This window comes from Cydia amplana, chromosome 15 (assembly GCF_948474715.1).
Source record: "Cydia amplana chromosome 15, ilCydAmpl1.1, whole genome shotgun sequence".
In the NCBI taxonomy this organism is placed as follows: domain Eukaryota; kingdom Metazoa; phylum Arthropoda; class Insecta; order Lepidoptera; family Tortricidae; genus Cydia; species Cydia amplana.
This window is the reverse complement of record NC_086083.1, coordinates 8,223,173-8,248,822: the sequence shown is the minus strand read 5'-3', so window position 1 is coordinate 8,248,822 and position 25,650 is coordinate 8,223,173. Positions and strand designations below refer to the sequence as shown.

General features: G+C 40.9%; 2 protein-coding genes across 2 annotated transcripts in view; both read left to right on the top strand.

The window, feature by feature from the left end:
* The window catches only part of LOC134654597 (electron transfer flavoprotein-ubiquinone oxidoreductase, mitochondrial), a 29,688-nt gene extending 7,337 nt beyond the window's left edge, over positions 1 to 22,351 (top strand). The window contains exons 4-15 of the mRNA XM_063510066.1: positions 2,724 to 2,922; positions 3,408 to 3,499; positions 4,180 to 4,339; positions 5,443 to 5,555; positions 10,388 to 10,607; positions 12,626 to 12,781; positions 15,238 to 15,362; positions 16,370 to 16,487; positions 17,448 to 17,555; positions 19,415 to 19,528; positions 21,230 to 21,304; positions 22,257 to 22,351. Of these exons, the coding sequence (XP_063366136.1) occupies positions 2,724 to 2,922; positions 3,408 to 3,499; positions 4,180 to 4,339; positions 5,443 to 5,555; positions 10,388 to 10,607; positions 12,626 to 12,781; positions 15,238 to 15,362; positions 16,370 to 16,487; positions 17,448 to 17,555; positions 19,415 to 19,528; positions 21,230 to 21,304; positions 22,257 to 22,345 (1,569 nt within the window). The 3' untranslated portion in view covers positions 22,346 to 22,351. The remainder of the gene's footprint in view (positions 1 to 2,723; positions 2,923 to 3,407; positions 3,500 to 4,179; positions 4,340 to 5,442; positions 5,556 to 10,387; positions 10,608 to 12,625; positions 12,782 to 15,237; positions 15,363 to 16,369; positions 16,488 to 17,447; positions 17,556 to 19,414; positions 19,529 to 21,229; positions 21,305 to 22,256) is intronic.
* Positions 6,177 to 9,707, top strand: LOC134654528 (uncharacterized). The gene is made up of 2 exons (XM_063509975.1): positions 6,177 to 7,163; positions 9,597 to 9,707. The coding sequence occupies exons 1-2, from the start codon at positions 6,340 to 6,342 to the stop codon at positions 9,607 to 9,609; spliced, it is 837 nt and encodes a 278-aa protein (XP_063366045.1). The 5' UTR covers positions 6,177 to 6,339; the 3' UTR covers positions 9,610 to 9,707.
* Positions 22,352 to 25,650: the final 3,299 nt, after the last annotated feature.

Below are 25,650 nucleotides of genomic sequence, written 5' to 3'. Positions count from 1 at the left end.
TAAAAATATTGCAATATCACTCACGTTTTAAAGATCTAAGAACTGCATAAGTAAGTTTGTAATCCCATATAAATAAATGATATTACAAAGTTACTGTTGCAGTTCATAAATGAAGATATATTTAGTTATGATATGTGTATACATAGTATGGGTATGAGTACCCGAAAAGAAGGACTGCCTACAAAAAGAGATGAGATCCCTTAAAAAACATTACATGTAAAAAGGTGCAAGTCTCGCAACGCTTTTACTACAAAAAAGTTTTGAGATGTAATGTGAAACCAAGTTGGTTATTTCAATCAGTGCCAGGGGGTATTAAAACCGTATCAATAAGATATCTTTAATTTGTAATACATATAATGACTTGGCAATCGCACATAATGCTTTACTCGTACCGTACTCGTAAATATGTGTAATGCTCAAACTGCAATCAGCGCTAGCGTTATGTTCAATTAGAATTATTTTTAATAGGTGACGATGATCCTTTTGCCATTATGCAGCCGTGCGATGGCCAAGTCATTATACGTATTACAAATTAAAGATATCTTATTGATACGGTTTTAACACCCCCTGGCACTGATTAAAATAACCGACTTGGTTTCACATTACATCTCAAAACTTTTTTGTAGTAAAAGCGTTGCGAGACTTGCACCTTTTTACAAGTAATGTTTTTGATGGGATTACATTTATTTGATTAAGAATTATTCTTATTCAATTTTTTCACATACGAATTATTTCCGATCAAAATTATTTAAATAATTTTGACGGGAATATTCTTAGGAATTCTTATTTAAATAATGATTTTATTCTTGAATGACCAACACTGCTTACTAAGTATGTATGTATCTATTTAATTTAATCAAAACTATTTCACCTATCAATGTTATAGATACCCAATAAATATAATGAATTCTGGTATTAATGAAAGATTTGAAGTATTAAAATAAGTTTATTTATCACTGCTATAGATATATATTTTCTAATCGCTGCATTAAGCGGTACAAGGTAAATTACGACTTTTAGCTCATACAACTCACCGCATATGAAAACATTTTAAACTAAAGTCTATTTTTTTATTCGGTAGACTAAAATGACATTTCATAGTATGAATGAACATCATGTGTCATTTCATTTCATACTGTGAAATGTCATTTTAGTCTACCGGATAAAGAATAAACTTTAATTGCTTATTATAAAATAAGCTCATAATAACTAGTACATATGTCATTTGTTAACAATGGTAAAATATCTACCACAATCCACTAGCGCATGTATCTTTATCACAAAGTGATTTTTTTTAATCACTCTATCTCTAATCTCTGGAATCTAAAGATAAATTATACCTAACTATGTACCAGTAAAATTACTAGTTAGGTAAAAATTTTTCTTTAAATCAGTCTTTAATCTGTAGGTACATACCAAGTGTGAACCCGAAAATAAAAATAATAATCTAAGTAGCATAAAATATAACTAAATAATAGCAGATATTACTAGGATAGGATGTTGTTTACTTGCAACCCCTTTTCTAAACATTTCTAAACTAGAATTGCTCCGAAATGAACAAAAACAATAGGAACACACAGGTATAAAGATAAACAAAGGAATAACCACGCAGCGGCTGTCGCTCCAAAATAATACTGTAATCGCTCACTTAGGTTTTCAATTTTAGCTTAAGGACTCAAAGTGCAATATTGTTTGAATTGACAATAAGCGAAGTTACCGGCAAAATAACTTGTTTGTGCTGGAGGCTTCATAGACCGCCCATGCCAACCACGGTTATTCAATAATAAGTTGTATTTAAGTCTGCGTAAAGATTACAATCGTTTGAACTGGTTCAAAACCTTATTATGAGGTAACAGAGTCGACTGGGTTTTTATTTCGGTTACCGGTAACAGGGGTTAACTCGATCTGATACGGTTACCGAATCAAAGTGTTACCTTATCAGACGGTTACCGTTATGGTAGGGGTTTTTATAACCACTTCTAAAATAACCCTATGAAAAACCCCGGTTAAGGTAACCGGTTCCGGTCCCTGCTTTGATTCAGTTATTCTATTTTTGAAACAGGTAATTTATTTAAACTAGTAAAAATTAGTGCATTGAATTTAGTATAACGAAAAATTTACGGTTCTGTAACTTTATGCCTTTATTTTAACTTAAATTAGGTAGATTTAAAGCACAGACAATACATCCTCCAGACTGAGCATAGTAGCGCTACCCCCTCTGCCACAAATATACGGTAGTTTTACTCCATTTTCGAGTCAAAGTGTCTTTGTGTGACGTCCGTGTCTTTGAACGGACCAATCACGGCACGGGACTCGCTCACCTCGTCCCCCGCACCCCAGTAATTTTGGCAGCAACGGCTTCATGAAATAATTGCTTTAAACTCCGTCTAGAGGATTCCTAGTTTATGATTTAAAGACTCTTGGAAATAAATAAATGACCTTTTCACCTCAGCAGCTCGAACAAGGGTACTTTGCTACTTAAAAACAGTGAGCAAAATCGCATTTTGCTCACTGAGTGAGACAAAATGAGCAAAATGCGATTTTGCTCACTGTTTTTAAGTTTACTTACTACGCTCCCTTACTACGCTCAAGATTCTAAATTAGATTCACTCGCTACGCTCGTGAATCTATTATAGAATCTTTCGCTTGCACGGGACTCAAAATAAGCACTCGAAGAAATATCAAACTTTGATCTCTTGTTGTACAAATAACTATTTTCACAGGAAGTCCGAGTAACTCTACTAGAGAAAGCCGCCGAGGTCGGAGGCCACATACTCTCAGGGGCCTGCGTGGACCCCATCGCGTTGAACGAGCTCATCCCCGACTGGAAAGAGAAGGGGGCCCCCATGGACACGGTGGTCAATGCTGACAAGTTCGGATACTTGACTAAGAGCGGGAGGATCCCTATCCCTGTTTTACCAGGTTAGAATATAAAAGAAAGTAGACAGAAAGCTTCTATTGAGGCGAAATGTCTTCGTTTTATTTACTAAGCGAATTTTTATGTTCTAGTTGTATTATACCTATAGGGGCATTTCACGTCAAGCGGACAAGGAAAAAAAGTGAGGTCTTGGATTTTGTTTATATTCCGGTCAATTATAGTACTAGTAAGCTTAAATATGTACACACTTTTTTTCTCTCCTGTCTCACCTTTTTTCCTTGTCCGTCGTCAGTTCGAAACTAGTGGCATGATTCAATGCCCAACGGGTACAATTTTGGAAGAAGTTCCAATGTAACAAAAGTAAAATAAGCAAATTGAGAGATTACTCCCTTTTAAAACAAAAAAAAATCTTAAATTACTTCAATTTTATATGCCAAAGTATTCAATATTATATTTGACTATTAAAATAAGTAGGCATAATATTTAGTTTCATTAATGTTTGACGTTAATTTTAATTACGTTTTTTCAGGCATGCCCATTTACAACCACGGCAACTACGTGGTCCGGTTGGGACACCTGGTCAGATGGATGTCGGAACAGGCTGAAGCGGCCGGTGCCGAGGTAAGGCCGCACTGGCAGGATCGCCATGTAAGGTGTGGCGTCAATTCATACAACTTATTGGTTGAAAGTATGATTTAATTCCGAAATATGATCCTTAACCTACGGAATATATAGACAGATTATGTGAACGTACAGTGCACACCACAAGCGTATTGTATAGCACCAGGCGAGGCGTATCCTGATTGTAAGTACGGGTTATGAATTTGATGAGTTGTGTGAATTGAAAAGTTACGTTTCTGGTTAAATAAATGTCAACAGTTCATATTATAAAAAAAACCGGCCAAGTGCGAGTCGGACTCGCGTACGGAGGGTTCCGCACCATCAACAAAAAATAGAGCAAAACAAGGAAAAAAAAACAAGCAAAAACACGGTCACCCATCCAAGTACATGACTCCGCCCGACGTTGCTTAACTTCGGTCAAAAATCACGTTTGTTGTATGGGAGCCCCACTTAAATCTTTATTTTATTCTGTTTTTAGTATTTGTTGTTATAGCGGCAACAGATATACATCATCTGTGAAAATTTCAACTGTCTACCTATCACGGTTAGTGAGATACAGCCTGGTGACAGACGGACGGACGGACGGACGGACAGCGGAGTCTTAGCAATAGGGTCCCGTTTTTACCCTTTGGGTACGGAACCCTAAAAAACCATATAACATCAGTACTTGTTTCGTGTAGGTATGGCCGGGCTGCGCAGGCGCCGAGCTGCTCTACCGCGACGACGGGTCCCTGAAGGGCGTGGCGACGGGCGACGTAGGCATAGCCAAGGACGGCAGCCCCAAGGACATGTTCGAACGAGGCATGGAATTCCATTCCAAGGTCACCATCTTTACTGAAGGTACGTTTTAGCATATAGAAAGAAATACATAGATTGCTCATTCCATACATCAGTATTAGTACCAAAAAGACTATTAGCATCTAGCATCGAGTAGCGGAACTATCAGTACTGCTACTTGACAATAGATGTAGCACCGACCGGAAAGTCTTATGCTGTTGAGATAAGACTTTCCGGTCGGTGCTACATCTATTGTCAAGTAGCAGTACTGATAGTTCCGCTATACTTGATGCTAGATGTAGACACTGAAATTAATAGTCTAACTGATGTATGGAGTGAGCACTCTTGTCTTACTATATTTCTCTATGGTTTTAGTGTAAGGCCTGAGTGGACGCTCGAGTTGGGCGTCCACTCAGGCCTTACACTTATTGACCGAAGCGTAGCGAAGGTCTACGTTTTGACTCGGGCATTTTGCTTTTGTATGTCCGGATGTTCTCCTCTACAGGTCACAATTCTCAACCGATTCTTGTGAAATTTTGTGACCAGATTCAATGAGTAAATAATTTTTTTTTGTTGATCCCGTTTTTGGAAATTTTCAAAAATGGAGGAGTTGTGATACCTCGCGCTTAAACAAATAGTCGTATCGATATCATAAGAGTATTTTCTTTTTGAGACATATTTACATAGTAAATGGCAAAAATGCAGAAAAATTGTATTGCTAATTTAGGCGGTATTTAGATATTTAGTTTGTGCTCGAGAATGAGTAGCCGAATTTCGTCAGCTTAGCTAAGAACTATCATGGCGCGTTTTGTAAACAATCGCTTTTTTTGTTTGCACACGGAAAGTCTGGGTTCGATCCCCAGTAAGACATAACTTTTTGTATTTTTTTTTTCACTTAAACTTCGTATTTTTTTTTATAAATTAAAATCTTTGCATTGTTGATTGATCAAACCGCTGTGTGGCGCTGTCATCGTGCACGGTCCCAATAAGCTATGCTCGCGAGGTCTACAGCTCACAGAGCCACTAGTTTAGACGGTGCGAGTAGATTTAGTAGATTTACATTGCGGTATTTGTGGTCGATCGAATTGGTTGTAAATGTAACCTCAATAACCCGCAATGTAACTAAAATCTTTAAATTTTGAACTAAAACATCTTATTTTTTCTAGGTTGTCACGGACATTTAACGAAGATGGTGTCCAAAAAGTACAATTTACGAGAGAAGAGTGAACCACAGTCGTATGGTATCGGTCTGAAAGAGCTGTGGGAAGTCAAACCTGAGGTATTTACAATTTATATCACTATATTTTATATTTATAATCATAATTGGAACCTTTAGTTGGAATTAAGTATGTCAAACATTAAAATTTCTTAAAATTATGCTAACAATAGGGTATTATAAATGCGAAAGTGTGGTTGTCCGTCTGTCTGTTACCTCTTCACGCTTAAACCGCTGAACCGATTTAGTCGAAATTTGGCATAGAGATAGTTTGAGTCCCGGGGAAGGACATAGGATAGATTTTATGTCGGAAATCATTCCTGAAGAGAGTGTAAAGTGGGGCGGAATTGAAAGAGTTAAAGACTTGCCCAATATTTAATAAATAAATAAATATTATAGGACATTATTACACAAATTGACTAAGCCCCACGGTAAGCTCAAGAAAGCTTGTGTTGTGGGTACTCAGACAACGATATATATAATATACAAATACTTAAATATATAGAAAACAACCATGACTCAGGAACAAATATCTGTGCTCGACACACAAATAAATGCCCTTACTGGGATTGGAACCCAGGACCGCGGCTTCACAGGCAGGGTCACTACCCACTAGGCCAGACCGGTCGTCTGAAGTATTTGAAGTAAGCAATGCGCAAAATGAATTATTGCTAAAATGTAGTATATGCATGCAAACCGGCGCGGGCGCGGTGCCGCTCCCCGCGCACCCCTTGTATGATCAGTAATAAACGGACCGTCGACTGTACTGCTGTGTTTCCTTTACGCTCTCAAATACCTCACTGGCGACGAATCTACCCGCGCGTGGAAAAAAAAACAACCGTTAATTATGACGACTACTTGTATTGGAAGTCTTACAGTTTTTGACCATAATTCTCAAGAGTGGAAGATATTTCATGGAAGGTTGCAGCAGTATATTCTTTTAAATTCAGTTGAGGATGCCAAGAAGGCACCGTTGTTACTCACTCATCTGTCGGATGAGACCTACCGTCTGGCTACAGATCTCGTGCATCCTAAGAAAGTAGAGGAGGTTGCGTATGACGCTTTAGTCGCAGTGCTGAACAAGCATTTCTCGCCGAAAAGATGTACCTTCGCCGACAGGGAGAAGTTTTTCGAGGCGAGAAGGACAACGGGAGAAAGTGTCGAGGGATGGGCGGCGCGAGTTCGCGGACTCGCCGTGCACTGCGAGTTCGGCAGTGCATTGGACAAGCTTTTAGTGGATCGTTTTGTGCTAGGCATGAACGTAGGCCGCGAACGTGATCGCTTATTCGAGCAGGACGCTACTTCGCTTTCGTTTGCGAAGGCTTTGGAGGTAGCACAGCAGGCGGCGAGTGCGCGCCATGCCCGGGCGACGGCCACGGAGTCAACGGCGGCGGCGCTCGTGAAGGAGGAACCGGTGTACCGGGTGAGCGGGACGAAACCCGCCACCGACCGCGGACGAGAGGTTCGCAAGTGCACCGTGTGCGGCATGAAAAATCATGATGCGGAGCAGTGTAAATATAAGGGTTACAAGTGTCAAAAGTGCGGTTTAGTGGGCCATTTGAAAAAAGTGTGTAAGGGCAAGTTGTCACGAATTAATAATATAGTGCAGCAAAATAGTGATACTTCGGATGAGGCATCGTGCTGCGTGGAGTGCCAAAACTATAGATTGAGGTACGTTTCAATAAAACCTATTGAAATTGAAGTTAAGTTGGGGGATAGTCTTGTCACTATGGAACTTGATTCCGGTTCGGGTACCTGCGTCATATCAGACACATTGTATTATGATAAGTTTCATAAATACAAATTATTGCCTTGTAATGTCCGTATGTGCTTTTATAACGGCCATAAAATCGCACCCTTAGGAGTTTTTGATATTGATGCTACTTTTAACAATAGCACCAAGTGCATCAGCATTTTTGTTGTAAAAGATGGAGGTCCCGGTTTATTGGGCCGCGATTTTATGGCCGCCTTTGACATATATTTCACTGCGAGGATAAATAAAATAAGTGAAGATAAGGATGTTGATCTTTTGTTAGAACAATACCATAACCTGTGGCGTGACGAGCTAGGTGCATTTAATAAATTTAAAGTCACTTTAACATTAAATAATAAAGCTAGCCCTAAATTTTTTAAACCACGACCTATACCCTTTGCCCTTAAAGGGAAAGTAGAAGCTGAACTAGATAGGCTGGTAGGTTTAGGTTTTTTAGGTTGTATTTCTATTACAACCGCCTTAAGATTACAAAGATATGCCATTATTTTGTCTGCGTACAATTACGTCGTTCAGTACATCTCAAGTGAAAATAATTTGGTTGCAGATTATTTTTCCCGCGCTCCCTTATCAGAGACTTATTGTGATAGCGATAACCAGTTTGATACTTTTAACTCCTTGCATTTTATGAATGCAATATCACCGGCGGTAACGTGCGATGAAATAATCCAAGCCACAGGAAAAGATACCGTATTAAAGACGGTTATAAAGTACATGCAAAATGGTTGGCCGCGTAAAATAGCCTGCGATCAAATTAGACCTTATTTCCAATGCAAATCGGACCTACAATTAGAAGGTGGGATCTTGTTACGGGGACATAGGGTCGTCATTCCAATGATACTTAGGGCCACTTGCACCATTCACTAACCCAGGCTTAACCGGTTAAACCTGGCGTTGCCATGGTTACCAGTACAATTTGACACAGGGTTAACGGTTTAACCGCTTAAGCCCGCGTTAGTGGGATGGTGCAAGTGGGCCTTAGGGAGCGCATGTTGAAAGAACTCCATAGTACGCATCTAGGTATCGTTAAGATGAAGTGTAATGCTCGAAGTCGAATGTGGTGGCCAGGGATTGACACGGACATCGAACGCTGCACCGGCGCGTGCGCCACCTGCATTTCATTACGTGCCAAGCCGCCGCGCGAGGCGCCAGCGAGCTGGCCGCGGCCGCCTGGAGTTTGGAACCGCGTTCATTTTGATTACATGACGGTGGGGCAACGGGTATATCGGTCGTTGTCGATGCGTTTAGCAAGTGGCTAGACTGTTTGCATATGAATAACGGTACCACAACGCAAGCACTTATTTCTAAGTTAACAAATTTATTTTCGTATTTCGGTATACCGAACGTGTTAGTTTCGGACAATGACGTCAAAATAAATTGCGCCGAGTTTAGACTTTTTTGTTCTAACAATGGAATTAAGTACATGAACTCTCCTGTATACCACCCAAATAGTAATGGCCAGGCCGAAAATACGGTAAAAAACTGCAAACGTATGATTAAATGTATTTTGAATGATAATATGTCTCAACAAAAAAATAATGACGCCTTGTATGAGTATTTGTTTACTTACAGAAATACCGTGCACTGTACTACAGGAACCACCCCCGCCAAATTAATGTTTGGAAGAAATTTAAGGTCGCGTCTTGATTTAATTTTACCTCCTGCTAATAATAATAAAGCGCATGAGCGAGTTCTTGCACCGGAACATCGTCGTTGTTTTGACCTCGGGGACAAAGTTTGGGTTCGGTGGTACAGTGCTCGAAAAGAAAGTTGGCAGTTAGGTGTCCTAAAGGAAAGGGTCGGCAATAAAATGTTTAAAATATTTATGTATAAATATAATTCTTATTGTGTACGCCATATGGACCAATTGTTAACGTATAAAGGCCCTAATGATAGTTTTGCTACTATAAGCGATTTAGAGGACCTGGCTACACCTACCCAATCGCCTTCACTTCCCAGCTCGCTAGTGTCTGAACCCTCAATTAACTGTTCAAGTACACCCGAAGAAGGGTCTCTTATTAATAGGGATAATGCGGGGTCTGGTGAGTCAGCCTCCGAGGTGACGCGGGAGACACGCGCGGAGGAGGAAATGTGGGCAGATTGCGTCGGTGAGGGCGGCTCCCCGCCGGCCTCCCCAAGCGGCTCAGCGCCGGGGACGCCGGTGCGGCTGCCGAGCGCGGTCGACGCACCTGTGCAAGAGACCGCTGAGTCGACCGCTCTCGCAGAATGCTCAAGACGTATGTTGCGTCCAAGGAAAGACGTTAACTATAAGGTTTAGGAATAAGTAAATGCTTACTTGTTATTTTTAATATTAATTATTTCTTTGTTAATAGGTTTCAAGATTAGTGTGGGAGAAATGTAGTATATGCATGCAAACCGGCGCGGGCGCGGTGCCGCTCCCCGCGCACCTCTTGTATGATCAGTAATAAACGGACCGTCGACTGTACTGCTGTGTTTCCTTTACGCTCTCAAATACCTCATAAAAGCATTATCCAGGCGCCATACTTTTAGCTGCTGTCACTAATTCCACGCAGACGAAGTCGCGGGCAAAAGCTAGTATGTATAAAATATTAACTCGCATTTATAGACGGGTCTAACGTGAAATTTATTCAATTACCTTTATTTACCGACGTTTCGACACAGGTTTCACTGGTCATGGTCGCGGCTAACTGATGTCCCAACAAAATGTCAAAACAGAGATTTGAGCAACTGTTTTGACATTTTGTTGGGACATCAATTAGCAGCGACCACGACCAGTGAAACCTGTGTCGAAACGTCGGTAAATAAAGGTAAATAATAAATGCGAGTTAATATGTGTTAAAAACGCGACAGTTTTAAATATACTCGTTCAAGCAAATCTTGTCAGTAGAAAAAGGCGGCAGATTTGAAAAATCGCGGGTTAGCAACACTACGTTTGAATTATTCGAAAATCGCGTGTCATTTATATCTTATCTGTGGAACTGTTTTGTTTACATTTCATCGATGTTCGATGTACATTGCTGCTTTTTGTTCGTTTCCTAGGGATACCATACTTTAGTTTGCTTTACATTGCTACTGACATATCCGGCTTGACAGACTATATTACATGTATAAAATATTACACGAAACTTTTTATCGTCCCCAGAACCACAAACCCGGCCTAGTAGAGCACACGATCGGCTGGCCATTGGACAAGAATACATATGGCGGTTCCTTCATATACCACTTGCAAGTGCCCGAGGGCGAGGCACCCCTAGTGGCGATGGGTTTCGTCATAGGACTGGACTACGCTAATCCATACCTCAGTCCGTTTAAGGAGTTCCAGCGATTCAAGTTGCATCCATATGTAAAGCCACTGTTAGAAGGTAATACACTAATAAAACTGTAGGACACAGACAAGACATCCTCTAGACTGAGCATAGTAACGCTACCCCCTCTGCCACTTATACGGTAGTTTTACTCCATCTTCGAGTCAATCCCGTGCCGTGATTGGTCCGTGTCTTTGAACGGACCAATCACGGCACGGGATTCGCTCACCTCATCCCCCGCACCCCCGTATTTTTGGCAGCATCGGTTTCATGAAATAATTGCTCTAAACTCCGTCTAGAGGATTCCTAGTCTACTGTAGGACCACCACCAGTATTGGGACGTACCGGTATTCGGCACTTTAAGCTTGTAGAAATAATTGTATAATCCTTAATATAAACCCTGTCATAGGACTTGTTTTCAACCTTGGGTCTATGTCCATTTCTGGTGCTATTGTCTTGTAAGTTAGACCAACATTCGCCAAGTCCACATGGCGGACGGTGAATTTCTTCTGGCGGTCTAGCATGAGTTGCGTTTTCGCGCGCGACTCCATACATCTTGCGCGACTTCAGGTATGGACTCGCGCGCGAGAAAGCAACTCATGCTAGACTGGTGGCGATACTTTTCAAGGACTGCACTAAGGCTAACGACCTTAGCTTGATCAATGAGTAAACCGAATAAGATCGTATTCGGTTGTGTTGACTTGGATTTGTTGTTTGGAACTGATTAGGTATAGATAGGTACGATAATATAACATACGATTTGAAAAATACCGTTCTTTTTAATTGTTAAAAACCATGTTATTTCATTAGAGCCTATCACGCGCGTCCTTATTTTCACTATCATTCATAATGTCGAGCTTTTATAGTTAGTATTCTAGTAACAATAAAGTGTCTATTTTCGGCAATATTGTGAGTTATCGGTATGTCAAGCAACCACGGAATATAATTGGTGTATGTGACACTAGCAGCCCATGGGCGTTTTTTTTTTTGTTGTCCTCTACACTTTTTTTTCAAATTTGGGATTTTTTATCTTATTTCTACTCAGAATCACGAGCTCTTTCTATCCTAATAGGAGAAAAAAGTGTCCTAAGGTTTTTATTTCCATTACGTCACCATTTTTCATAGACTTTGTATGGCGGTCGCGAAGTGGAAAGATCGAAAAATGTATGGAAATTTTGGGACACTTTTTTTCTCCTATTCGCTAGGTGCACGACTGGTGCTGCCCTCATTTTGGCAGACTTTCTACGTTAAATCTTATGGAGTAAAATTAGTTCAAGCGGCTGCCGCTAGTACTAATGTCAGACATTCCATAAGATTACCTGTGTTTGTGACGATCAACGCCACTTCCCCCTCCACCGACTGCGCACCTTGCCAATTAGGATAGAAAGAGCTCGTGATTCTGAGTAGAAATAACATAAAAAATCCCAAATTTGAAAAAAAAAAGTGTAGGGGACAACAAAAAAAAAAGCGGCCAAGTGCGAGTCGGACTCGCCCATGAAGGGTTCCGTATTTAGGCGATTTATGACGTATTAAAAAAAACTACTTACTAGATCTCGTTCAAACCAATTTTCGGTGGAAGTTTGCATGGTGATGTACATCATATATTTTTTTTAGTTTTATCATTCTCTTATTTTAGAAGTTACAGGGGGGGGGGGGGACACACATTTTACCACTTTGGAAGTATCTCTCGCGCAAACTATTCAGTTTAGAAAAAAATTATATTAGAAACCTCAATATCATTTTTGAAGACCTATCCATAGATACCCCACACGTATGGGTTTGATCAAAAAAAAATTTTGAGTTTCAGTTCTAAGTATATATAGGGAACCCCAAAAATTTATTGTTTTTTTTCTATTTTTGTGTGAAAATCTTAATGCGGTTCACAGAATACATCTACTTACCAAGTTTCAACAGTATAGTTCTTATAGTTTCGGAGAAAAGTGACTGTGACATACGGACGGACAGACGGACAGACAGACAGACAGACATGACGAATCTATAAGGGTTCCGTTTTTTGCCATTTGGCTACGGAACCCTAAAAACGCCCCCATACATCAATTCATGTTATATTTCAGGCGGGTCTCGGATAGCGTACGGCGCCCGCGCCCTCGTCGAGGGCGGCTGGCAGTGCCTGCCGGCGCCCTCGTTCCCGGGCGGCTGCCTGGCCGGCGACACGGCCGGCTACCTCAACATGCCGCGCATCAAGGGCACGCACAACGCCATGAAGAGCGGTCAGTATAGCGTACGGCGCCCGAGCCCTAGTCGAGGGCGGCTGGCAGTGCGAGGGCGACACGGCCGGCTACCTCAACATGCCGCGCATCAAGGGCACGCACAACGCCATGAAGAGCGGTCAGTATAGCGTACGGCGCCCGAGCCCTAGTCGAGGGCGGCTGGCAGTGCGAGGGCGACACGGCCGGCTACCTCAACATGCCGCGCATCAAGGGCACGCACAACGCCATGAAGAGCGGTCAGTATAGCGTACGGCGCCCAAGCCCTAGTCGAGGGCGGCTGGCAGTGCGAGGGCGACACGGCCGGCTACCTCAACATGCCGCGCATCAAGGGCACGCACAACGCCATGAAGAGCGGTCAGTATAGCGTACGGCGCCCGAGCCCTAGTCGAGGGCGGCTGGCAGTGCGAGGGCGACACGGCCGGCTACCTCAACATGCCGCGCATCAAGGGCACGCACAACGCCATGAAGAGCGGTCAGTATAGCGTACGGCGCCCGAGCCCTAGTCGAGGGCGGCTGGCAGTGCGAGGGCGACACGGCCGGCTACCTCAACATGCCGCGCATCAAGGGCACGCACAACGCCATGAAGAGCGGTCAGTATAGCGTACGGCGCCCGAGCCCTAGTCGAGGGCGGCTGGCAGTGCGAGGGCGACACGGCCGGCTACCTCAACATGCCGCGCATCAAGGGCACGCACAACGCCATGAAGAGCGGTCAGTATAGCGTACGGCGCCCGAGCCCTAGTCGAGGGCGGCTGGCAGTGCGAGGGCGACACGGCCGGCTACCTCAACATGCCGCGCATCAAGGGCACGCACAACGCCATGAAGAGCGGTCAGTATAGCGTACGGCGCCCGAGCCCTAGTCGAGGGCGGCTGGCAGTGCGAGGGCGACACGGCCGGCTACCTCAACATGCCGCGCATCAAGGGCACGCACAACGCCATGAAGAGCGGTCAGTATAGCGTACGGCGCCCGAGCCCTAGTCGAGGGCGGCTGGCAGTGCGAGGGCGACACGGCCGGCTACCTCAACATGCCGCGCATCAAGGGCACGCACAACGCCATGAAGAGCGGTCAGTATAGCGTACGGCGCCCGAGCCCTAGTCGAGGGCGGCTGGCAGTGCGAGGGCGACACGGCCGGCTACCTCAACATGCCGCGCATCAAGGGCACGCACAACGCCATGAAGAGCGGTCAGTATACGCCCTGCTTTAGTAGCCGGGTGAATCAACTTTTTCTTGTCACTCGTTGCCATGGTTACATTCCCCTGGGCCATTCTTTAAAACCTGATTTTTAGGGTGCCGTACCCAAAGGGTAAAAACGGGACCCTATTACTAAGACTCCGCTGTCCGTCCGTCCGTCCGTCCGTCCGTCCGTCCATCCATCCGTCCGTCCGTCTGTCCGTCCGTCTGTCACCAGGCTGTATCCCACGAACCGTCATAGCTAGACAGTTGAAATTTTCACAGATGATGTATTTTTGTTGCCGCTATAACAACAAATACTAAAAACAGAATAAAATAAAGATTTAAGTGGGGCTCCCATACAACAAACGTGATTTTTGACCGAAGTTAAGCAACGTCGGGCGGGGTCAGTACTTGGATGGGTGACCGTTTTTTTGCTTGTTTTGCTCTATTTTTTGTTGATGGTGCGGAACCCTCCGTGCGCGAGTCCGACTCGCACTTGGCCGGTTTTTTAGGCATTTAAATTCACCAAACACGCTTTTTTGTGACACTTATAAACCCTTTCCATTGAAGGTCGTCTACCAAGCGTGCCAGAAAAAGGTAGTGTACAATACAATGTCTTCTAACAAACTATGCTACTGTTGTCTCTTGGCTGACCGGTCAGAATAACAATAAGAAATATTTGATCCACCCAGCCCATATAAAATATCAATTATTGAGGATGCCACTTTCTACGTAAATGTCACATTTTTGACGTAAAATTTTTACACATGGCAAATATTTTTTTTAGTTTCATTTTATTTCATATCTACTATTTTATGTCGCACTATACCCTCGGGGTGGCAAACTTTTCCTTTGACTGTCAATTCCTTTTAGTTAATATTTTAGGTAGATACGTCACACTTCCAAATACCACTTATTCGCGATTTTCTAAGAGACTATTGGAGCAAAATAACTAACTTATTACATACAGGAAGCATATTTACCGGAATGTTGTCAATTATAAATAAAAACTTAAAATAAAAACTAAATGATCTTTACCAGTGCCCATACAAACAAACAATAATTTATTCGCAGAAAAATGGTAAAGATTACATGTGTTAGTGTAATAAATATAAGTATGTTTCACCTTTTCCGACCGTTTAAACAGCATGCAAATTTTACAATTACAAAGGATATTTTAGCATTTAAATTGTACATACAAAATAAATTAATGCGACAATTGGTATACATAACTTTAAAATGACCAAAACTGGTTTCTTTATGCTTACCATTCACTATTTTCCAGGCATGTTGGCGGCCGAGGCCGCGATGGATCTCATCATATCGGGCGAGGCCACTCACGAAAAAGGCGTCGTTCCCTCTGCATACGAAGACAAACTTAAACAGTCCTTCGTTTACAAGGAATTGAAGGTAACAGCAACACTAACTGGCTACTATTGGACACTTTGTCTTGCAATAAGGGTTTCCGGGCATGTTGGCCGAGGCCGCGATGGATCTCATCATATCGGGTGAGGCCACTCACGACAAAGGCGTCGTTCCCTCTGCATACGAAGACAAGCTTAAACAGTCTTTCGTTTACAAGGAGTTGAAGGTAACAGCAACACTAACTGGCCACTGTTGGACACTTTATCTTGCAACAAGGGTTTCCAGGCATGTTGGCCGAGGCCGCGATGGATCTCATCATATCGGGCGAAGCCACTCACGACAAAGGCGTCGTGCCCTCCGCCTACGAAGACAAACTTAAACAGTCCTTCGTTTACAAGGAGTTGAAGGTAACAGCAACACTAACTGGCTACTATTGGACACTTTGTCTTGCAACAAGGGTTTCCAGGCATGTTGGCCGAGGCCGCGATGGATCTCATCATATCGGGCGAGGCCACTCACGACAAAGGCGTCGTTCCCTCTGCATACGAAGACAAGCTTAAACAGTCCTTCGTTTACAAGGAGTTGAAGGTAACAGCAACACTAACTGGCCACTATTGGACACTTTGTCTTGCAATAAGGGTTTTTAGGCATGTTGGCCGAGTGGCCAAGTGCGTTTTTTATTCACATTCACTTGGTACCCTATATATTTATGGTATGGTATATGGTTCTGTAATTTCGGTAATTTGGCAATATTATGATATCATATACCATAGATCTGATGATGCAGTCGGAAGGTGGCTATTTGGTGTAGAGCCTTGCCATTTACTGGCTTATTTTGTTTAGCTTAGATCATTCCAACTTTAAAAACTATTGATCACAACTAATTATCCGTCCTAATAAGATAAGATAAGATAATATAAAAGATAGTTTATTCAAGTAGGCCTATTACAATGCGCTTATGAACGTCAAATAAAGCTACACCGTCTCCTATACGTCCGATACAAACTATATGTCTGATAAATTTAATACTAAAGTCATAATATTGTTTGCAGCAAGTCCGCAATGTGCGTCCCTCTTTCCACACGAAGCTGGGTCTGTGGGGCGGCCTGGCCTATGGCGGCTTCTCCATGGTCTCGCGCGGGGCCGAACCCTGGACCTTCAGCCATGGAGGTAATCAATAGTATGCCACCTTTTTTTACATCCCTTTTGCTGGCCCATCTCTACCGATGAACAGCTGCCAGGTTCCTGGATCAATTATGGCACAATACTTACAGGGGTTTGGTTGCTCTATGAATTGTAATTATTTTTCCGATGATAGCACTGAGTGCAATGGTCACAATGTAACTACAATGATTCGTTCAATTGACCTGCCCCATCACACATAATATACAGGGTGGCCCATTTAGATCGGTCAGTATGGGAAAATCTGAAACTATAAGACATACGACGATCTCTTCTTAGGAACCATGTCATCGATTTTAGTAACAAGAAAAACTGCATTCATACATTTAATTTTTTTTTATGTAAAATGTATTGAAAAAATGGTGGCCATTTCGAAAACATACTAAAATAAATTAAAGGATATGAATACAATGCATTTTATTTATTTCAGACATCATGTTTCATAGTAACATTTACTGCTTAAGACCTACACAATCGGTATCTAAATAGAAATAATTTTAGTTTTTTTTTTCAAAACGTCCGGGTTCGATTCCCGAGCTGAGTACACATTGTTTTTTAAATGTATGAATGCAGTTATTCTTATTACTAAAATCGATGACATGGTTCCTAAGAAGAGATCGTCGTATGTCTTATAGTTTCAGATTTTCCCATACTGACCGATCTAAATGGGCCACCTTGTATAGTCGTAAAGGCCATTGGAAAAACCAGTTTAGATTTGGATTCTATTGCGTAAGAATACGGATTAAATGAGTTTTTTTAATGGTTGTTACGGCTATTTTGGTTGTTGGGGCATTGACGTCAGTATGTCAGTTGCCTGGCAACCTTAGGTTGACCTAATGTAATTTCCAAAAAAGATTAGGTACACTGGAAAAACCAAGGATAGGGGCCAATATTATATAATTTCACATACCTACTATACCACTTATTTGTATTATAACTGTGTTTCAGGAGCGGACCACGCGAAACTAAAGCCGGCAAAGGAATGCCAGCCTATTGAATACCCGAAACCAGATGGAGTCATCACGTTTGATTTACTATCGTCCGTAGCGTTGACAGGTGCATTTTTTGATCCGTTCTTGCGTTCGTGAACTTTTGGCTGTGGCGGCGAACAATTGAAGGGATGTTTACAAAAACAACATAACTGATTACACTGGTTGACACCTGAAACGATTAACAATGTTCTTAAAAAAGTGTCAACCGCTCTAAGCAGTTATGTTGTTTTTGTAAACATCCCTTCAATTATTTCATGTCATGGCGTGCCTTACGTCATAGAATATGATGGCACGCCTGTCGTGTCTTACGCCACACGTTGATGACACGCCTGTCGTGCCATCCGTACCGAATCGGTTAATATCCCAGATACTAAAATGAGAGTTTTATTGGCACAATAGGGTATTTGACTACTAGTCAAATCAGTTTCTTTTTCGGAACTGTTAAAACGACTTTGCTTCTATGGAATTTATATGAAACACCATCATGTGACGTCACAATCAAATTACCTACTCTTTCTAGTTTTATACGGGTTTTAAAATCGAAATCGTGTCTTAAAATAACTGCTGTCTACGTTTCACTATTAATCTTCTGGTGCTTTTATTTTATGCATGGTGTAAAATAATTTATTCTAAATAATCTAAACACAGTCAAATACCCTATTCCACTGATTTTGTACCAATTTTGTACTAAAATGGCAGATTAGTTGGAAAAATTGCGGCTGTCATTTTACTATCAAACTGTATTTTTTTAGGGCTCCGTACCCAAAGGGTAAAAACGGGAGCCTAATACTAAGACTCTACTGTCCATCTGTCTGTCACTCATGAACCGTGATAGCTAAACAGATGAAATTTTCACAAATGATGTATTTCTGTTGCGGCTATAACAAGAAATCTCCCATACAACAAACGTGTTTTTTTTTTGCCGTTTTTTGCGTAATGGTAGGGAACCCTTCGTGCGCGAGTCCGACTAGCACTTGGCCGTTTTTTTTAAAACCCCCAAGTGCGATACGTTTTAAAATAAAGTTTTTCTCCAATATGCTCGGAAATGTTCACCTTATTGCAGCAAAAATAGTACAGGAAGTTCTACGTTATTGTCAAACTCTAATTTAAAAAAATCAAACTATCGCTGTCCTGTTCTAGCGGACGGGGATGAAAAAAACACTACAGTAATAACTTATTACTGTAGTGTTTTTTACTTTTTAAAAATAAAAAACGCAAACAGCCAATTATTAAAGCCGCGAGCCGCGTCTACACGACCCGATCAGCTATCATTTCAAGCTATAGGATAGAGTGAGATAGTAAGATAAACGACCTTACTTGTCTCGTTCTTACAAGACCGTTGTGCTCGTTTATGATCGTGCGAATACTGCTTAATAAAATCAAAGATTATTTTTATATTTTTTTAAGGATCTCATCCATGTACATAAAGTTTATATAGTTTGTTAAAGGATTTTCTCATTTCAAACATAGACAGAGAGAATCATACTATCTTTGTCTTACACTAGTACTAGTACCCAAAAGAAGAGGATGGGTATAGTTTTCCTGGTTCTTACTGACTGACAAATTAGTTTGACCAACTATATTGCACAATTATATTGAATGAACGAATATTGAATGGCAGAATAACTTTGTGCCCTTAACTTTTAAAAATTAATTTTAGAGGGAAATTGTTTTTGACATTTTTGATGTGAAGGTTCGATTTGAGTCATGCTTGATGCTTAAATAATTATTATTTTACCTTATTTCCTCGCAATGTTTGGAGAAAAGCACTATAATGCCTCGGCAGGAATAGCAATTCGTGGATTCGTCTTCTTTGTCGGACTCCGCTTCGCGTCGTCCGACAAAATCGAGACTCTTCCACGAATTGCCCTTTCCCGGCCTCTGCAATAATGTACTATTAATTTATGTGATGTTTGTTATCAGGCACTAACCACGAGGGCGACCAGCCCCCGCACTTGACGCTGCAAGACGACTCGGTCCCCGTCAAGACCAACCTCGGCGTCTACGACGGGCCAGAGGCGCGCTTCTGTCCCGCAGGTAAACACCGATGTACAAATCAGGGATGTTGCGGATGCAGATTTTTTGACATCCGCGGATGCGGATGCGGATGCGGATATTTAAAGGCTCACATCCGCGGATGCGGATGCGGATGCGGATGTCAAGATTAGGTACTTAGAAAACGTCAAATATTACATTTTTAGTATTGTTTTATTAAAAAAAAACGTAACGTTTAGTATTTGAGCAAGAATATAGGTGCGTCATATTTAATAAACAGTAACTTGGCCGACTTTTCTGGATCTAGACGATTTCGTTATAGGTAATGACGAAATTACCTAGCACTTACGCCGCCGCTATGACGTTCCTGGGCCGACTTGTTCGACATCCGCATCCGCATAAGCTCCGCATCGATTTCATGCGGATGCGGATGCGGATGCGGATGTTGAAAATAATGCGGAAGTTCCGCGGTTGCGGATGCGGATGCGGATGTTCGCAACATCCCTGGTACAAATCAGGGATGTTGCGAACATCCGCATCCGCAACCGCGGAACTTCCGCATTATTTTCAACATCCGCATCTGCATCCGCATCCGCATAAAATCGATGCGGAGCTTATGCGGATGCGGATGTCGAACAAGTCGGTACAGGAACGTCTTAGCGGCGGCGTAAGTGCTGGGTAATTTCGTCATTACCTATAACGAAATCGTCTAGATCCAGAAAAGTCGGCCAAGTTACTGTTTATTATATATAACGCACCTATATTCTTGCTCAAATACTAAACGTTACGTTTTTTTTATTTAAATAAAAAAATGCTAAAAATGTAATATTTGACGTTTTCTAAGGACCTAATCTTGACATCCGCATCCGCATCCGCGGATGTCAAAAAATCTGCATCCGCAACATCCCTGGTACAAATAACAAAATAATTTGGGGCATTATCTATGAAAAGGGACATTGTCGATGGCGCTTACGCCTCACAGCGTCGCTCGGCATTATACCTATATCGGAGCATCGTTAATAATGGCGTAAGCGCCATCGACAACAAGGTCCCTTTTCATAGATAACGTCACATTTTATTGTATTTTATTTAAACTTAATTTAGACAATACATAGCCAAAACAGTTTCCACTTATAACTAATAACATTTATGTTTGCTCAGAAAGGACTTAAACTTGTTAGGTTACTACAACGCATATTATTTTTAAATGAATGCATTACATATTATAAAAATTTTACCTTCCAATAAAATTAATATTATGTTTCCTTCCACGTCTGTTATGTACATAACAGAAACAGAGTATGTATATCCTAAAACTTTAACATTATGTAATACTTGAAACTTTAAAATAATATTCACATACATTATAATAGGTACGTATAGTAAAGATCGGTTTTCCTAGGATAGCGGTGCCGTCATATAGCGGCCGTCTCCATACTAAATAATACGGCTAAATATGGATTTCGTAGTATTTGTATGGAGACGGCCGCTATATGACGGCACCGCTTTCGGAGGAAACCAAAGCTTAACATATTATTCGTTTTGTGATTGTGAGACAGATAGACAGACACACTTTCGCAATATTAGTATGGATGTCGGAATTTTCAGAAGTCATGAGTCCATCCGGACATTACTTTTTACGGTTGTTACAGAATACTTTTTTTGAAATTTATAAATGTCGCTAATTGATATGTATTTCCAGGTGTAAATGTGTAAATGTCGCTAATTGATATGTATTTCCAGGTGTATATGAATATGTACCAATGGAAACTGGAGACGGACAGAGACTACAAATAAATGCACAAAACTGTATACATTGTAAGTACACTTAGAGTTACATAGCTGACATAAATGTTCGAGTGCTTGATATTGTCCCAACAATATCTATTTAAAATTTAACTCAGTCTTAAAAACAATCTGCATAAAATCATGAAGTAATGCTCATATTAAAAATAAGTGCAATACATATAAAATATAGTAAGTTTTAAGAACATAATCGTGCTTCACGTACAACTTAACTCTGGTTTTAAAAAGTTGACGATATATTATCCAATTACCAAGATATAATTATGACACCGTAGAATGCCATACTTAAGCTGTCATACTCGATGCACGATATTTTCTTGGATACCGATTTCAACTCATCTTCGTTTCAATTCTCTGAATAGTTTAACACAAAGAAACATAATTCGACGACCAGTCTGGCTTAGTCAGTAGTGACCCTGCCTGCGAAGTCAATGGTCCTGGGTTCGAATCCCGGTAATGGCATTTATTTGTGTGATGAACACAAATATTTGTTACTGGGTCATGGGTGTTTTCTATGTCGTTGATGATGTTTGAACGATATGGCTGGTAGTCGCTAGTCAGATCACGAAATGGCTGCGTTTGATCATATGCCTAGGAATAATCTCGATAGATTTAGATTTATTTATTTCATAATATGAAATTACATTATAAATTATTCTAAGCTAATCTATACGAATTTATATTATGATCGTCAACTATTTATTATATACAAATGTCAATACAGATAAAAATCATCATCAAATATCAATAGCAAAATAAATTAATCACAAAGTCAAATAAATATTGGGAAATAAATATACAATGCCCGATATGCCCGATTTTACGATCTGCCGCCGACATATATAAGTATGTATTTATCTATATAAGTATGTATATCATCGCCTAGTAACCATAGTACAAGCTATGCTTAGTTTGGGGCTAGGTTGATCTGTGTAAGATGCTTATTTTTTTTTTTTAATTGCAGGTAAGACGTGCGACATCAAGGACCCGTCGCAGAACATCAACTGGGTGGTGCCGGAGGGCGGCGGTGGACCCGCATACAACGGCATGTAAAACACAATACGGACCCTAAAACCTCTTCTACACGAAACAATTTAAATGCCGATCAGATCGGTCAATTATTACAAATAACTTTAACATTATAATAGTATTTTATACAATCGTGATATAATGGAGAGCTTTTCAGTCGAGTACCGTGTTTAGGCAACGAAGCTTGCTGAGTTGCCTAAGTAAGGTACGAGATTGAAAAGCTTGATTATATCACTATTGTATACAATACTTTTTCTACGAGTCAACAAAAAAAATACTTAAAACTAGTAGAAGAATATGTAGGTAAAAAACCAAAAGTATACAGCTAAGATGCGCGAGCAGCCGCGATACCTTCATACTCGTACGCGACCCGGCCCCCGCGCCCCGCGCCCCCGGCCGGTTGGTCAACGACACCTTCTCGTAACTCATGAGGCCCTGGTACTTGCTCCGCGCTTTCGATTGGTCAATTTCATTATAGTTGACTAAACTGTATCGAAATGAATATTATAGTTGACTAAACTGTATCGAAATGAATATTATAGTTGAGTTGGGGTCCCATAGTGAAAAAAGTATGCGATTTCACGTATACGAAGTCTTAATTCAAGCATTGCAGTCGACGAGTAGAAAAAAACAATTTCGACCCCATTAAAACGAAAAAATATAATTATCAATGAAAATTGGCCTATTATGGTCTACCAGTTTGTGATTAACATACTTCGCACTCGAGGCATTTTGCGGGCATGTCAGTTAAGATCGGTTTTCCTAGGATAGCGGTGCCGTCATATAGCGGCCGTCTCCATACTAAATAATACGGCGAAATATGGATGTCGTAGTATTTGTATGGAGACGGCCGCTATATGACGGCACCGCTTTCGGAGGAAACCAAAGCTTTAGGATAGCGGTGCCGTCATATAGCGGCCGTCTCCATACTAAATAATACGGCGAAATATGGATGTCGTAGTATTTGTATGGAGACGGCCGCTATATGACGGCACCGCTATCCTAGGAAACCAGAGCATTAGTAACATAATGCGTCATTGTGATTAAATAACAGGGGCCCGTTTCTCAAAAGCTTGTAACTTGTAATACAAGTGGAAGTCCATTTCTAACAAAAGCTGTCAAAAGGTTACTCTGAAGACTCGAAATTTTATTAATTTATTTCCAACGTTATTAACGGACGTGCCCGCAAAATGCCTCGCCCGTTAAAATAACGTTGTCCGGTAGGTCATATTATGTGAGTGTACTCAAGAGCAATAAAAACTGGTAGCTTTAAAAGTGTGTATATCTGTATGTACAGTGGAATATTCTACGTATGACTAATTAATTCAGTTTACATGTAAATACACTCTGCCATGTTATGTTCAGAAGTAATCAGTATTGAAAGCTCATTCAGTTGTTTACTTTATAACATCTTGATTTCACATAAAAAATATTTAACGTTTTCGACGCCGTGTCAAACACAAAAGCTGTCACGCTGACGCCAAGTCACCGAAGTGTCAAAACTGAAATTGAACTTTATGCATATGCACGTAGGTCTATGTTGCTCTGTAGTCTGTGACAGATTAATCGGTCTTTGGCGTTGAACCTACGGTGCGGATATATCGGTCATTGGCGTCCAAAAGGTTAACACAACAACATTCAGAGACCGCGCTAGTGTGATAACCGCTTTATATATACCATGTTATCATTGAAAGTACTTATGCATGTCGCGACAGATATAAAAACTGTGTTTACAATACATATGGTGCTATACTTACTTACGCACTTAATTTCCGTGTCTATGTCGATTTTAAAGGGCCATATGTTTAAAGTACATATGGCACTTTAAAGTTTCGACATATGCACGAAAAGTGCTATTTTACGTACTAGTGCGGAAAAGTAGCCCCATATGTACTGTAAATAACTATTGTACTGCACTGCACAATTTTAAACCTACACCAAAATTTAAGAATCAAAATAGTAGTAGTTTTATCCCTTTAAGACTACGTAGAGCAAAATCAGCGAAAAAGGCAGTCACCGTTTAGGGGCTGTTCATAAATTATGTCATCTATTTTTGACGATTTTTGACCGGCTCCCCTAAAATCATCCAAAAATCATGCTTCGAATGACCCCGTTTCCTCCTACGTCATGCTACCACCATCCGACATCCAGACCCCCCCCCCCCCCCCAATTTGAAATGACGTAATTTATGAATAGCCCCTTAGTCGCTAGTAATTTGAATTTGTCATCGGTGCTTATATTTATTTACGCGTGTTTGTGACGTGAATGAAATGTGTACGAGTAATGGCAACTAAAGAACATAAGACATAGTACTAAATAACAACTAAACAATCTGCCAAAAATAGTAGTGGGGAGACACTCCTGACTTCGGGCAAACTCGGCTCCGTTCGGCTCAGCATTGCTCCGAGAAATTATTAGGGTTGACACAACTTGACGTCCCTTTGCGTGCACGACCACAGATAAGATAATCACTTGAGTTTTGACAACCCTAAATAGCCGAAAGGGATAGTGCCATAAGTTAGAAAGGGATATCATGATTCGACCCTGAATCGCTGTCAAACTTCGGTTTTGTAGGAAGTGTCCTTTCTGTACGGTAGTACTATTACTTATTCTGTGGTGTGGCTCCCAAAGTAAATTCTCTGTTTTGAATGTTATTCCTTGAGCTATATTGGTTACTAGTCAGTAACCTCGATATGCTTATTTACAGTTTATTAAACCTTTATTAAACGATTCCTTTTGATCGTTGTAACTACTGCCATCGAAATCAAAGATTCATTAGCAAAACTTCATACTATATACCTATACAAATTCGTATTTATATAAAACTTTGTTACGATGTTACTGTCAATTTCTATCACAGTTTTTAATCAGAAAAAATATTGTTTATACAACTTGACCTTTTATTATAAACAGATAGTAACTATATACTATTGCACATATTGTTTTATAAATACATACTGTTGTTTACATTTTTCGATTAGACTTTTGACTTGTGAAGCATCCTAGAACTGTGTACATTGTATAACCAAAGAGAATTGATAATAGAGAGGTAAAGTCTATTAAAAAAACGTGCCCCTTATTTTGACATCCAAAACACATGGCGCTGTACTATTTTGCGGTCACTGAATAATCAAACGTCAACTTTTGACTATCTGAGTTAAGTACCGCAAAACATAGATGGTAGGATCCTAATAGATGTGGTATACACGTGCGTCCGTGAGGGACAAAAAATAGGCAATGCGACACTATGATTGCTCGAATTTATTTGTTGCCCACGATAATCCATACTAATTTATGGTGGGGAATAAAAAAAAATGTGATAATTATAA